Source organism: Adiantum capillus-veneris, chromosome 19, assembly GCF_014529385.1.
Source record: "Adiantum capillus-veneris isolate H3 chromosome 19, ASM1452938v2, whole genome shotgun sequence".
Classification (NCBI taxonomy): Eukaryota; Viridiplantae; Streptophyta; class Polypodiopsida; order Polypodiales; family Pteridaceae; genus Adiantum; species Adiantum capillus-veneris.
In genome coordinates this window covers 68,360,903-68,375,889 of record NC_140949.1, presented here as the reverse complement: position 1 = coordinate 68,375,889, position 14,987 = coordinate 68,360,903, and the positions used below count along the sequence as shown (strand labels likewise).

General features: G+C 42.2%; 1 protein-coding gene across 1 annotated transcript; it reads right to left on the bottom strand.

Moving 5' to 3' along the window:
• Positions 1-7,875: 7,875 nt before the first annotated feature.
• Positions 7,876-13,588, bottom strand: LOC147434190 (Leucine carboxyl methyltransferase). The gene is made up of 2 exons (XM_086490754.1): positions 12,837-13,588; positions 7,876-8,634 (listed from the first exon to the last, which is right to left on the bottom strand). The coding sequence occupies exons 1-2, from the start codon at positions 13,366-13,368 to the stop codon at positions 7,964-7,966; spliced, it is 1,203 nt and encodes a 400-aa protein (XP_086346880.1). The 5' UTR covers positions 13,369-13,588; the 3' UTR covers positions 7,876-7,963.
• Positions 13,589-14,987: the final 1,399 nt, after the last annotated feature.

Below are 14,987 nucleotides of genomic sequence, written 5' to 3'. Positions count from 1 at the left end.
CTGGAATGAACTGTGCCAGCTATTTCCACCTCATCAACTATGTGAACAAGAAGATGCACCTGAATGGTTAGCATTGTAGTAGGAAAATGTTTCTCAAACATGCACACAAGCTCCGCAGCATTTAGTTTGGCGAATGGTATGGAGTCTACGTTGATCTCCTTTTGTGAGATCCATTGCACCAGCTTTGCAAGTTTGTAGATTGTGTTACGGATGTCGAGAGACAAACATCCCTCAATGGCAACCGGTAAAATAAACTGTAAAGTATGTGCAGCAATGATATTAAAGTCCACATTTTATGCAATGATATTAAAGTCCACTATGAACGTACCTGACACATTTTATGCCAATCGTGTGACTTCAAACCGGTAAGCTTTCCTTCTTTAGTAAAACACGTTCGGAGCGAGTGCATTACGCCAGTGGGGGTCCGCAAAGATCGAATGGCCTCTTTTACTTTGCGTTCTTGGGCTCCTGTGAAAATCCATGGTGCTTTAGGGAGTTTTATCGATCCATCAGACGCTGTTTGCGGCCAATATTGCTCCATACGATCCACATTTCTAAGGTCAACTCTGGCTCCCAAAGTATCTTTCTTGCCGGTCAAATGGTCCCATAGTAGATTACCCACATTCTTGAATATGTGCATTGGATCGAGCAAGTGATTGATCATGAGTCGGGGCCAGTATGGTAACTCGTACCATAGAGATAGTCTCTTCATCCCTGGAGGCAATCCGTCATCGCACATCTCCTTCTGCTCTAACCATGCTTGTGCAGACATCCTTGGTGGCTCTCTTCCCAAAAAGCCGTCGCGTAACACATGATTCTCTGGAAGATACGCTTGATGACCTTCGTAGATTTGCTTCTTCAGTGAGGGTGCCCTACGTGCATTCAGTCTAGGTCCACATGTGACACATGCTCTATATCCGCTTGTTTGAAGCCCTGCATGTATACACATGATAATAGATCAACTATGGGAAAAAACAATTTACAGTGTCTGAGTGAGGAGTGTCAATAGATCACCTGAGCATTCTGTTAGCCCGGGATAGTCATGCATGGTCCACATTAGAATGCCTCTGATCAAAGCATTCCGTCGTCCTGTGTGTCGGCTCATATCCACCACCTCTATGCCAATCCACAATTGTTGTAGCTCTTCCAATAGTGGACGAAGATACACATCCATATTCCCCACTTTATATCGCCCTGGCACAATCAAGCTTAGCCATAGGTGCCCCTTCTTCGTAGTCAACCACGGGGGAATGTTGTAGTTGACGATGACAACGGGCCATACACTGTAAGATGTTGATCTTTGACCAAATGGATTTACGCCATCCATAGCCAGGCCTAAGCGCAAATTTCGAGCTTCCCTGGCAAAATCCGACCATGTTCCATCTATATGTTTCCAGGCTGCGCAATCTGCAGGAATTCGTAGCACACCATCCGAAGATTTATTCTCCTCATGCCATGATGCTAGGGCGGCCATGGACTTACATTCGAAGAAATGCTTGATGCGAGGAAGCAAAGGAAAATGTCGCAAAACCTTTTGTGGAATTTTTGTCCCATGGAGATCTACTCGATATCTTTCGGAATCACATTTCGGACACTTCTCCATGTCTGTGTATTCCCCTCTGAAAAGAATGCAGTCATTAGGACAAGCGTGGATAGAATTGTAATCCATTCCCAAGTTTCGCAAAATCTTTCTTGCTTCATCTCGGGAATCTGGCATCACATTGTCAGCTGGTAGTATGTGCTTTTAGCAATCTACACAACATAAAAATATGATACAGTCGTGTAAAAATCTATCAGATCATTATACATTTAGAGTTCTATTAAAGTAAACTAATTGTAATAGATCACCTGAAAAGCGTTGTGACGCTAGTGTCACTCCATCCAAACTTTGCCTGCATGTTGAGAAGAACCAGGAGTGCTTTCAATCTAGACATACGTGCTCCATTATACAATGACGTATCGGCTTCACTTTTCATATCATCATAGATAAGCCTTTCTGAATCCATGATCGTCTCGATCATTTCATCAATCTCGGGCTCAAACATTGCCTCGTTGGGAATGTGCTCTGCATGATCATCCCCCGAGCTGTCAGAGGCTACATCTTGTGGCCTCACATATGCTGCTTGTTGACCAAAGCGCCTGCGAACACGTCTATTGGGTTGCAAGATTGCTGCTTGTTGGCCAGCGTTAGAGTCCGACGAGTTATAATTGGCAACAACTCGATCTATAATAGATGGATCGAACTCGCCAAATTCGCGAACGTGCTGCAAAGAAACACGTCTTGTCCGTCGCACAGCATGCTTGCATTGATTACAAGGACATAAGACCCTCGTTGAGAGATAGGTGTTTCGGTTGGACGGTCCCACATCCTCGTCGCTACTCATAATGAGGATAAAAAACTTATAACCTGGACAACAAATTTAATATTCTATTGGCATTCTTCGTCTTATCTCTCTCTCTCTCTCTCTCTCCCTCTCTCTCTCTCTCTCTTTACCTCACATTCTCTAGTCATGTCCAATCCCCGCACACCTCGGTCTAGAGGTGCACGGAGATCAGAACCACCGGGTTATAATCTCGTCTTTATTGGTCAATACCTATATTTGTGGGTACAAGAAATCTACACACCACGTACGTCTACATGATACTGCATGTAGTGGACAAAATCCCTTTGCCTCTTCTCTAGCTGTAGCACTTCACTTCATCTTAACATCTTTTCACAGTAGATCTTTTCACTGTTCGTCTAACTCTAAACCCTAAACCGTAAGTAATTCTTGCGTGGACTCGATCTAACGTAAATAAGCGTAAATCTAAATAAACGTAAATCTAACTAAAAATAAAGCTAAATCTAATTTAACGTAAGTCTAATGACTAGAGGTTGTCTAGATGGTCATTGTGTCGGGGATGTAGTGACTCTTGCCGCCCTGAAGATCCACCTTCTTCCCTATCTTCTGAAGACATTTCACCAGTACTTTTGGATCGACGGAGCCCACCATGAGTGAAGGCAGCAATACCCTATATTCCATTGAGGGCTTTCTTCACCCGCTTCATGCAGGCATCGCAGTCTATGGAGACCTAAATCTAATCTCATATAACGTAAATCTAAATCTAACTTAAATAAATGTAAATCTAGTTAAAAATAAACCTAAATCTAATTTAATGTAAGTCTACATATAACCTAATCTTTAACGTCTTTTAAGATAGTTTCCTACGACGTTATAACTCTCTTCTTCTTGTGTGTGTGCGCGTGTGTGGATGTGTGTGCCAATAAAAAGAGATAAATGGTATAACCTTTCTATCACCCATGCCAAGTATGATAGATTGATTATGCCATTTCCCTCTTGAATAATAGGTCTTCAGTTCAACTCCTCGTCGGCTAGATCTTTAGGTCTTTTAATTTTAATTAGTTTCCTACGACGTTAAATTAGTTTCTCTCTCTTTCTCTCTCAATGTGTGTGCGTTTTTTTGGATCGTATGCATGTTTTCTCTCTCTTTTCCTCTCTCAATGTGTGCGTTTTTTGTTTATGCATGTTCTCTCTCTCTTTTCCTCTCTCAATGCGTGCGTTTTTTGTTTATGCATGCTCTCTCTCTCTTTTTCTCTCTCAATGTGTGTGTGCATTCTTTGTTTATGTATGTGAGTGTGCGTTTTTGTTTTTGTTTGTACTCTCTCTCTCTCTCTCTCTCTCAAAAACACTATGTGTGTGTGTGTATGTGTGTGTGTGAGAGAGGGAGAGAGAAAGAGGGGAAGGGAACATGAGAATGAGGAGAGGGAAGGAGCATACCTGGCTCTCCTTCCTCTCCTCGTGTGTGTGTGTGCGTGTGTGTGTGTGTGTGGAGAAGAAAAAGAGAGAGAGAGAGAGAGAGAGAGAGAGAGAGAGAGAGTGAGGGAGAGCGTTACCTGCTCCTTGCTTGAGGGCGCCGAAAAACTCAGATCTGAGATCTGAGTTTTTGGGCGCGCTCGGTTATTTTTTTACACCAGTCGGCGTCGCTATGAGCGTCGCTATAAGCGTCGCTATGAGCGTCGCAAATTTACAAAGAAATTTGCGACGCTTATAGCGACGCTCATAGCGACGCCGGGAATTTTTTTTTCGAGCGTCGCTGTGTGAGCGTCGCTAATATGAAGAGCCTCTTGTAGTGGTAGTTATAATACTAACTTTTGTTTAGTGATTACTGACACTAACTGCTAACCCTTTCTTGTAAATTTCACCTACTCTAGTCTACCTTGGAGTAGGCAACCTCACACAAAAATCACTCACCTCTCTAAAATCTTCTCTTTTTCACCTCAATAATTCTCTCCTCTTGAGCCCACATCCATGTGACTCAAGAGATAAGAGAGCCCCACTCTCATAAGAACATATAAAACTTTTCATAAACATGTTTTTCTATGTAAATGTTGATTAGGAGATAATCATAATAAGGACTCTCCTCACCTATAAATAGAGCCCTTTTCCCTTTGTAAATGGTATGATATCTATACTATTTCTCACTACATTGAGCGTATCATTCTCCATCTTAGTTGTAGGAAGAGAGAGTGAGCTCTCTATACACCGACGCCTTTGGTGTATAAAAAAGCTTCTTTGAGCTAGTTGTAGCATTGCGAAGGAGTGAGTGATTCATGACTTCCAATCAAAGTTGTACCTACTCTTGCGCATCAATTGAATAAATAATTTGGGTGCAACCATGCTTCCAGGGTATTGATGTCCTCCATCAAAAATTTTACCACGCCCTCTTTACCTTCCTATACTAGTAGTTGGTCCTTGTTTGCTTCAATAGAGGCCTTCAAGTCCGTTAGGTTTGTTGATCATAGATGTGATACTCGTTTTAGCAGTCTTTGTCGCAATGCCTCTTAATTAGGTAGGTAGTCAGCCAATGTCCCTCTAAATTCTCTTCCCTTTGGTCAGCATCCGACACTTCATGAGCACAAGAAAAATACCCAACTCCCTTGGTTTTCGCTTCATCATCGTCCTCTTGTCTACTTTGTAGACCAGCTTGGCTATCCATAGACTCGGCCTTACCCTTCCTTGTAGAGAAATGAACCAATTGCACTACCATAGCACTTTCCACAACTACTTTGAAAAGCAAATTCATCAATATGGTGCCGCATAGCACCTTCAATTTCATACCTTCCTTCACAAGCTTCAATACTTTGACCTGGTCTTCTTTCATATTGTCGATCACCATACTATCAAAAAAACAACAAGGCAGCTTCACCCTTACTAGCATAGGTTCGTCAAACTCTGCCTCCTTGCCATAGGATGTGGAATAAGCCGCTCTATCCTCCTCGCTCGTGTCCCAAAAACTTGAGCTTGTATCTTCATCATCATCAGCACCACATGCCGACTCTATATCCTCATATTCATACTCTTACTGCTCCATAAAATTTGACCACTCTCTTGGCTTTGCACACTTTCTTCACCTACCTTCAAGCTCTTGGCATCTGTAACATGGCTGCACTCTACTACCTTCTCATACACTTGCTTTAAAAAAACAGGTTATACCTCTTCAAGCTTCTCTTGAAACTTGACATCAATTGGTTCCTCAACCTCGGGGGGTTCACTATGTGTAAAAATACCATATCACGTGCGTTCAAGACATGTTTGTAAAACCCCTTATCTATGAATTTTGTTAAGAATATAATGTACCTTTTTCTTTTAAATTCTGTAAATTTTTTTCAAATTTGAAAAATTAATGCCCTTTTGTATATATATTTCTGTAAGTTTCAAGAACTTTAAATACCCTTCTGTTGAATTCACGTGATAGGTTACATTTTTATTAGGTGACCTCCTCGGGTCCTCAGCACACAGGTTCTCTTCGACAAGAGGCTTATCCTTGTTGGCAAGCTCTTCCACCATCGGTACATGCACACCATAAATAAGAAACCTCCAAGGAGAATAATCAACCAACAGTCTTACCTCAACACACTCTGTACTTCAAACAACCGGCACCGCCTTTGGTTGAACCATATTACCCACTGCTACAGTAGGCAGGCATATAATCCGCAAGCTTCAGCAAGCTCAGCTCTAGCTTTTTCTTCACCTTTCTACTCTTCACCTTGGCCAGATACACTATATCATCATAGGCATCCGCACCGCATTCCACCTTTTCTCTGATCTTTCGATGCAAGGACTCTAGCAACTTCAACAACTTTAGGTACTGGTTGCCTCCCGTAGCAATTTCTAATTGCTTCCAATAGATGTTAGTTTTCTCCAAAAAAAATTATAAACTCTTTACTCACATCTTGGTGTAGCGTCCTTAGCTTTGCACCAGCCTCCGCTAGAGAAATCACCTTTCGAAATTTCTTTAAAAATTGACTTCGTAGCTCTTACCATGAACTTTGATTAGCATTCTTCAAACTATCAAACCATATCTTTGTACGTATGTCCATCAACAACGAAACCATCTGTAGCTTTTCCTCATCCGTCACCATATGCATCGATAGCATCTATAACTCAAAATCGGCTACCCAGTCTTCAACACTTTGTAAACATGGAGCCAAAGCTTGGCTCCACCATATCTGCTAGCTTCAAATCCGACCATCAAACATTCTTTGACAATCCGCCAATTATCTATCGGCTTCAAACACCGCTTTCAGTCTTCAAATTGGAGCATCAGTGTGCTCCTCATTGGGGGCACCAGAAGATGAAAAGAGAAAAAGGGGAGCACACCTGGAACACAAACAAACATCTCTCTATAGCCCATGATATACACAACATCCCAACCACTAGAGTTCACCTTCATATCTCAACACAATCCGCAGGAAAACCACCGTTTTCACACAACACTGCATGCACGTACATGTTGCAACACATCAAACATGCTCAATCATTCCGCGTTGTCCGATTTGATTTTTAATATAGACATTCAATCTTTAAAGTTATGAATCTCCTGCCCCTTGTAGTAGGGAATGCATGCACCACACAATCTACCTTCTCAAAAGAAAACATCTTTAAGATAGGAGAAAATGCAATGGATAAGTGCTCAAACTTGGAAAATTATGTTGCCAAGGTCATGGGATATGCATTACAATACAATTTTATGTTTGTTTGTAAAAATGACTTATGAGTAATTATAAAAATGTCAAGATATAACTTAAGGTCAAACATAACATAAGAACCAATATACTACATGCATATCAAAAAGGTTTTATAGAAAAAATAGATTAAAGGTCTTTATGTCAAAGACATTACATATTACAATTATACTCAATATGGTTAGTACTTAGTACCAAATCGTCACTATATTGTGATGTGGAAAGATATGCTTTCTATATAGTGAGTGTGTTGGACTTAAAATATGTTATATCTAAGTAGCAACTACATAGTTACTATATAGTAATTACATTGGACTTAGAATTTTCTATTTCTAACTTGCAAGTGAGCATAATCATTATATATGATTGCATTAGACCAAAGATTTACTACTTCTATGTACCAACTTCATATAATTACTATATGGAAAGTCCAGAGGTACTTGGAAGTGGCTAATTTCATGTAGCGATTATTGACTTTCCAGATAGAAAACTATGATTTTGCTAGTTCAATCTATCAAAATCCTATTTACTTACTGCTTAGATCTAGGAAGTACATGGAACCCAAAGCTAATTGCTATATGGTAACATGTCAAAAACTCCTTGTGATGTATTCAGGGGTGACACATCTGAAAATCTAACCCATGGACGTACAAGACCATAGACCACTCACCATGCTCTCTCTCTCTCTCTCTCTCTCTCTCTCTCTCTCTCTCTCATGCATCTAAACTAACATAATATAACGGAAGGGGTAGCCCTTTACAAGTGCCAAAATCTACGACATGAAAGCTAAACTCCAAAAATGAGAGAAGCCCGTGAGCATGGTAAGAAGAGGGAGAGAGAAAAAGAGAGAGAAGTCCCCCGAAGGCGGCAAGGGAGTACTAGTATGAAATAAATCTCAAGTTCCTGACATGATGAAATTTAGAGTATACAAATAGTTCAAGCGACAGAGCATTGGACTAGGAAGAGGCGACGGCAAGGGCTTCCATCGGGGCCGAGCCGGCAGTAGCGAGGGGTGTGGCGGAGACGGTGAAAGAGGCTGAGAGGGTTGTCGTTGATGAGGCCGAAATGGGCGTCGGGGTCGCCCATTTGGGAGACGCGGACGCAGAAGAAGCCCAGCGTGGGAAGAAGCTCTTCGGGCCAGTCGCTGTGGAAGTAGAACTGAGTCTGAAGCTCAGAGCTGAGATGGGTGGAGAACTCATTCATGAAATCGGCCAGCACTAGCGTGCCTGTCACGCAACTGGCTGAGATTCGCCTCAGAAGGGCACGCGCCTCTGCATCTTTCAAATAGTACAGCAGCCCCTCCAGCACCCAGATTGTGGGAGCCCCCGAGTCTTCCCCCGCATTGAAGCCTGCCTGCCTCAGCTTGTCCCACCACTCCTCTGTCGCCAGATCAGCCGCCACCCTCTCCACGCGGGCCGCGTAGGGCTCCAAGTCCTCGGCCCCCGCCTCTTCTTCTCGTCCGCCCGGACATGGTGCCTCCTCCGTTTTGTCCGTTCCAGCTGCACATTTTAACAGCGCGCTCTTAAAGGCCAGGATTTTTGGTAGATCCACCTCAAACACTACGCAACCCTCCAAACACTTTAATCTGTAAGCGCGCGTGTCCATGCCTGCCAGAACCACACACAAAGGCATCCTTTAGAGTAGGCTTAGAAATTTTTTACAGAAAATTGAGCACAAATGAGACATTGAGAAGACCATTAACAATAAGAGCATGGCTAATTGCAACACAAAAAAAAAGAAGACCAAAACACAACATACAGGCTAAATACATCTGTATACCTAATTCTATTGCCCTTTTCCTTATTGACAGGCCAAATTAGGGCCCCCCAATCTCGAAAAAGTAAAAATCCTTTCAAAATATCTTAAATGCATCAGTGAAGGGTGATTTTAGGAAATGAAAAGACACATCAAGGTGAAAAGTCAGAAGATCTTTTGAGTACATATAAAGATGTGGGTGAGTGCACATTGGTGCATTTGTGTTTATCTTTTCCTTTATTTTCTCTTCAGATTTTTCTTATCTTTAGAGTGTCCTTGCACTATGTGGATAGTGAATTTTTTTGTTTTTGACAGGCCAATAATGTGAATCCCACTAAACCCTGCACAACAAAAAGAAAGTGAACAACCTTATCACGAATCCAACCAACATAAAAATACAATAATCAAGATAGCGTTGAGTGTCACATCTTGTAGGCCTCATACAATGAGAACAGAGACCATGTCAACAATGAGGAATCCCCAACTCTTGAAGATGCAAATAAAAAGCTCGAAATCAAATACTATGCTAACAATTACAATGTCAACAATGAGGAATCTCTAAGTCATGAGATGAATGGGAGACAAAATATTGTACTCCCTAACTTATATGAGTATCTTCTTTGTGTCAAGAATTTTAAACTCACAACGTTTCAACAATTATTACATTTTGTCGAGCCCTACTGGTCAAAAATTTCTTCCACTCTTGATTCCAATAATAGCATATCAGTTGACCACCTCCAAATGACAACATCATGCACTAGAAACTTTTCAATGACGTGGTCTCACAAGTGGAATGCACTTCATATGCATCAAAGCCAAAACAACCTTACTGCTTCTTTGCCCCCTTACCAAGAGACATACCAACTTATCACACCACAATAGCATACATACTCAATACAATAGCTTAGTCTAGCTTCTTTGCCATGCCATGTCAACAGACATACCTTGTAATAACCATAGTGCAAGAGACAACAGCTTGGACCTTAAACTTGTGAAAAACTTTCATATTATGGCAAGTGCATTACACTCAACATACATACTGGCAAAAACATCAAAGATCAGGTTCTTTGTCCTACTCTTGTGGACATACCCTTCAATAAGTACAGTTGAAGATATGATATTTCAAACCAAAATCTCATCAGTTTGTTGTCCTCTGAAAAGTGCACCACACTTGATATATATGTGTGCTTCTCAACCAACCCAGCACTCATATGTTCAACCATGTTGACTTCTTGTATAGTTCTACATTCTTTCAAGATGCAAGCATAGTTTGTAAAAAACTTATGTCCAAGATCAAGATATGATTACAAGACAATTTAGAGTAGCTTAATGAATTCATTTTTACTACTTGATCATAGAATAGATTAAGAGAAATGACATCATGGAAGACACACAGTCTTTGTTATATTGATGGTGAAATGAAAAGCATACAATATATAACTATATAAGAGTGAGAGGTGAATAGAATCTCAGGGGGTTCACCCTTCAATACCCCCCTATATAATGTGCGGTTGTGGCGTATTAAACAAACCCTTCTTCTAATATGTCTGAATGAGTAAAATGACCTCTTATTTTAGGATTTTTTTTCAAAATTGAATATAAAAACCCCTTATTTTAATATATCTTGGTTAAATTTTTTAAAAGTTTTACATTTTAAAACCCCTGCTTTTGAACTCGCATTATACATTAACACGATCACATAGTGCACCCCCCGAGAATAGAATGAGCAATTGTCCTGAAAGAAGGTAGAAGTTGGTTGTACCCTACATTACTGCAGGATCGAGATATCCTTGTGGGATGGTTGTGACTAGTGAAAGGCCATAGTGCAAGTAGATTGCGAGAGGGCGGGCACAATGCATTGAATGAACATGTATCCCTTGACTTTTATAGTTTCCTAGAGATGGTCCATGCCTTGATGCATATACAAGCTAGCATAAAAGTCATACAATAGCCTTAAGATAGTTTATCACTTTTGGAGAATGGATCTAACATGCATCCATCAATACAAGCATTTTAAAGCTTCTTTGCACTACTCATTTTTGACATACCCTCTATATTAGTCCATACACACCTTGCAATAAGTGAAGTCAAGAGACATCTTTGACTAGTAGCTTGTGAAGTGCTCTCTCAATGCATTGCAATCGGCCTAGATGCGGAGAAACATGTTGTTGAAGTATATGGCCTTCTCAGCTAATAATCATGCAAATATTCACTCACAGAGTACCACATGCCTTCAAGATGCAAGCATAGGTGATCACATTTTCTGACAAGAACCAAATGTTTAACCAATCAAATACTATGCAATATGTAACCCCAAGCATACGAAAATATTGTTATGACCAACAAGGACAAAAGAACAACTATGAAAGTTTATTCAAGTACCACCTTGTAGTGAGTGTCTCACGAATTGAGAATAGCTTGAGTGTTCGTGAGGACAAAGGTGTTGGCTTTGTTGAAAGAACACATAGCAATTACAACACCATGTAGGTATGCAACAATATTCCAAAAAGTCTTTTTCTCCAGACTGCCATGTTGTCTCCCCGGGGGATTCACCATGGAAAACTTATCGCACCAATAAGTGCAGGGAAAAGGGTTTTTTTACAAGTTACATAAACGTATAAGTTCGGGGCAAACCGGCCCCCACTAATTTATCTCCCAAGCTTAAAAATAAGAGAGGAGGGCATCATATTCATGGGGGAGGGGGGACTTGACTCGGGTTGATTACTTGTAGCAATTGGCCACTAGTGTGCACTAGAACTTGGATGAATTTAGGGGAAGTTTTTTTCAAGTCACACATCAAATTTTGTATCAAGCCGGTCATAGATAAGGGCCAATTTGGAGCAGGTCAAGGATTGATTTACACTAGCTTTGGATGGGTCAGAATTAGACGAGTAGCCAGAGTGCAGCTGATCAGGCACATATATTGAAAGTCAAACTAGAAGACAATGAGGCTGGTACATCTAGTTATCAACAAAAGTGGTTCCTTGGTACGTTGCCAGTCTCTATGCTACACACTCTTTGGATAGTTTTACTCGGTTAGATCATGTGAAACCTAAATTTTATATGTAAGATAAGGGTGTGATAGTTTTCTTCATTTGATTTTTGTATAAGCGTAGAAAGGGGGGTCATATTCCCTAATATGAGTCGTATATTGGGGGTTTATCAAAGTTGTGCGCTCGCAGGTGGCATCCCGTTTTGTATACAGAGCAAATCCCTCGGGGTTTTCTCCTCCTAAATATGCAAGCCAAAAGTACTAGTAAAATTTTTCAAATTTGCAAGATTTTGAGCTAAATCCTTGTATTTTTTACCAGTCCTTCCCGTTTCTTTGATTTCAAATTGGCTAATCTAGATTTTGAATCGGCTCTAGGCTAAGCTGAGGCAAACCTTTTCCAAACACTGGTATGCAATGCAACAAGAAATATAGTTACAAGTTTCAATTAACTACTGGTCAATAGAGCACCACTAGCGCCTCCTCAATTTTTCAAATACTACTAGTGGCACTACACAACAACCTTATTCCCATAGCTCTCTCTCTCTCTCTCTCTCTCTCTCTCTCACACACACACACACACACACACACAAAATTGGTCAATCAAATCTTTGAGGTCTCTTGAGATTGTTCCTAAGGTGCTATTCACACCCTGAGGGGGGTGTACACTTATGCCCATTCCCCAACCAACTTGTTCAAGGTTCACGTGATGGGAGCCATGTCTCTAGTTAATAGGGGTTCCTTGAGGTGCGATCCATGATTGAGATTAGACGCCATGAATTGCAGGCACTCTCGCATCCTTTCGATACACTAGGGATAAATACTTGATCCCTCGTTTACAGGACGATGGGTGCAATTGAATAGGCCTAAAAGGTATGGAATTTTTGGCAGTTTCAAGCACGATGGGTGCAATTGAATAGGCCTAAAAGGTATGGAATTTTTAGCAGTTTCAAGCAATCTCCACCTCTTCACAAAATAAATAACCATGCATCCTTATTATTACCTTTATGTATAGCCTATCACCGAAATCAAAACTTTAGAAACGTGATAAAATATGTGGCGTACCTGCGCCCAGTAAAACTACTTGTGGTCGTGCAAGCTCGGAGCAGTCCGAGCCCTCCCGCCACCGTTGAAGCGCTGCCTCGATCTTTCCGTCGAACCACAGCGTCCGCACCGCCAGCATGACGCCCGCCGTTTCTCTGCTTCCGGCTGCCTCTTCCATTTTACCCTGTAGCTTCCTCAATTGGGACTCCCCTGCCAAAAAGCGCGCCAGAGGGTCGTGAATTACATGATTCCACAGTGCCCTGCCTGCCGCTGTCTGCCGCGCTGTACGCTCTCTCGAATCCTCTTCCACGTCCAGCATGCTGTGTAACTGCCTCATCTTCTCTGTGTAAGCCCCGCACAAGGCATCCACTTGCTTGCTCAGAGTGCTCAAAAGCCCCTCATTCTGGCCGGACGAGGGCTGCTGGGCAGCCATTCCGCCGGCGAAGAGAATTTCGCACCGGACGTGGCTGCGGTGACAGCGTCGGGTCGCACAGTCTGTCCCTGCTCGTCTCACAAGAATGCAGGTGTGGTCCCCATTCAGAAATGCTGTCATGCCAGCTGGCAGACGACTTGTGCTGCTCCTGCTGGCTCCGTTTCAGGCGGACGCAGGGCAGCTTCATTCACACGTGTGGAAGAGAGGGAAAGGCTCCTACTGAAGCTGCACTTGCAGCCTCATGTGAGGCTCATCGCCCAGATATTCAACCACAGATCGGGATGTATTGCGGCAAGAGAGTGAATGATGTGATTGGCGCTCTGCAAGTTGCATAATAATTCGGTCGAGCGCATAATAAAATAAAAGAGAGGGTAAGGAAGCAAAGCCATGGGTTGGGAGATAACACTCGTCGTGGTGTAGAGTGCAAGAGCGGTCACCGCCGCTTTTGAGTTATCTGGTGATGCGAGTCACAGACAGAGAGAGAGAGAGAGAGAGAGAGAGAGAGAGAGCGTCCACTGTGCACTCGTCGTTTCAAGCATGAGTGTTAATATAAGAGCTCAGTGCATGGCCGGTACTGCAGGTGGGGGCGGTAGTACCTTTTCTAGATGGGCCTACCTTCTAAGGATAATAGGCCCGACAATACGAGTACTGGTCAGTTGTCACTGGTCCGCTGGCACCTCATTCCAGATGTCTTGTGGACTGTGTGTGTGTGTATGTACTATGGACACGAGAGAGAGAGAGAGAGAGAGAGAGAGAGAGAGAGAGAGTCGATGCGTAGACTGTAGTACGAATAGAGAAGATTCCGAAGAACGAGCTAGAGCAGCCAGCCGTGAGGCTTGCGTTAAGCCTTCCACCTTCCACCACAGCCTTTGAGGCTTTGAGCCTCGCTTAATAAGTGGTGTATCCACTGCCACGCATCTCCACGTCACTCGCTCTACTTTTCTGTCATTGATTGTGAAAATTGCTCTTCTAATGCCGGGCTACCAATTATAAATCTAGCCAAGAGGTGGACTTCCAATAATCTTATGTTACTTGGGACGAGCTAAAAAAAAACCTAGGTTTAGTGCAATCCCACCTACAAATTTTGAGATTTACCTCTAAATTTTAAATTTGAAGATGAGAAACCAACAAACATTAGGAAAACTAGTAAAACGGCGTAGTTTTCGATGGCGACATGGTCCCTCTTACCTTCAAGCTTCTCCCTGTTGACAAATTTCACAAAAGAAGATCAATAAATTTCTCTCTCTCTCTCTCTCTCTACTTTTGTGTGTGGCGGGTCACTACAAGAGGCTATTCATATTAGCGACGTTCACACAGCAACGCTCAATAAAAAAAATTCCCGGCGTCGCTATGAGCGTCGCAAATTTATAAAGAAATTTACGACGTTCATAGCGATGTCGGCTGGGCTAAAAAAATAACCGAGCGCGTCCAAAAACTCAGATCTCAGATCTGAGTTTTTCGACGCCCTCAAGCAAGGAGCAGATAACGCTCTCCCTCACTCTCTCTCTCTCTCTCTCTCTCTCTTTTTCTTCTCCACACACACACACACACACACACGAGGAGAGGAAGGAGAGCCAGGTATGCTCCTTCTCTCTCCTCATTCTCATGTTCCCTTCCCCTCTTTCTCTCTCCCTCTCTCTCTCTCTCACACACACACATACACACACACACACATAGTGTTTTTGAGAGAGAGAGAGAGAGAGAGAGAGAGTACAAACAAAAACAAAAACGCACACACA

Bases quoted from the DNA above. Each gene is read 5' to 3' on its own strand.
- LOC147434190 (XM_086490754.1), bottom strand. From the start codon at position 13,368: ATGACAGCATTTCTGAATGGGGACCACACCTGCATTCTTGTGAGACGA. The intron at 8,635-12,836 runs GTACGCCACATA...TGGTTCTGGCAG, and splicing joins AGTAGTTTTACTGGGCGCAG to GCATGGACACGCGCGCTTAC.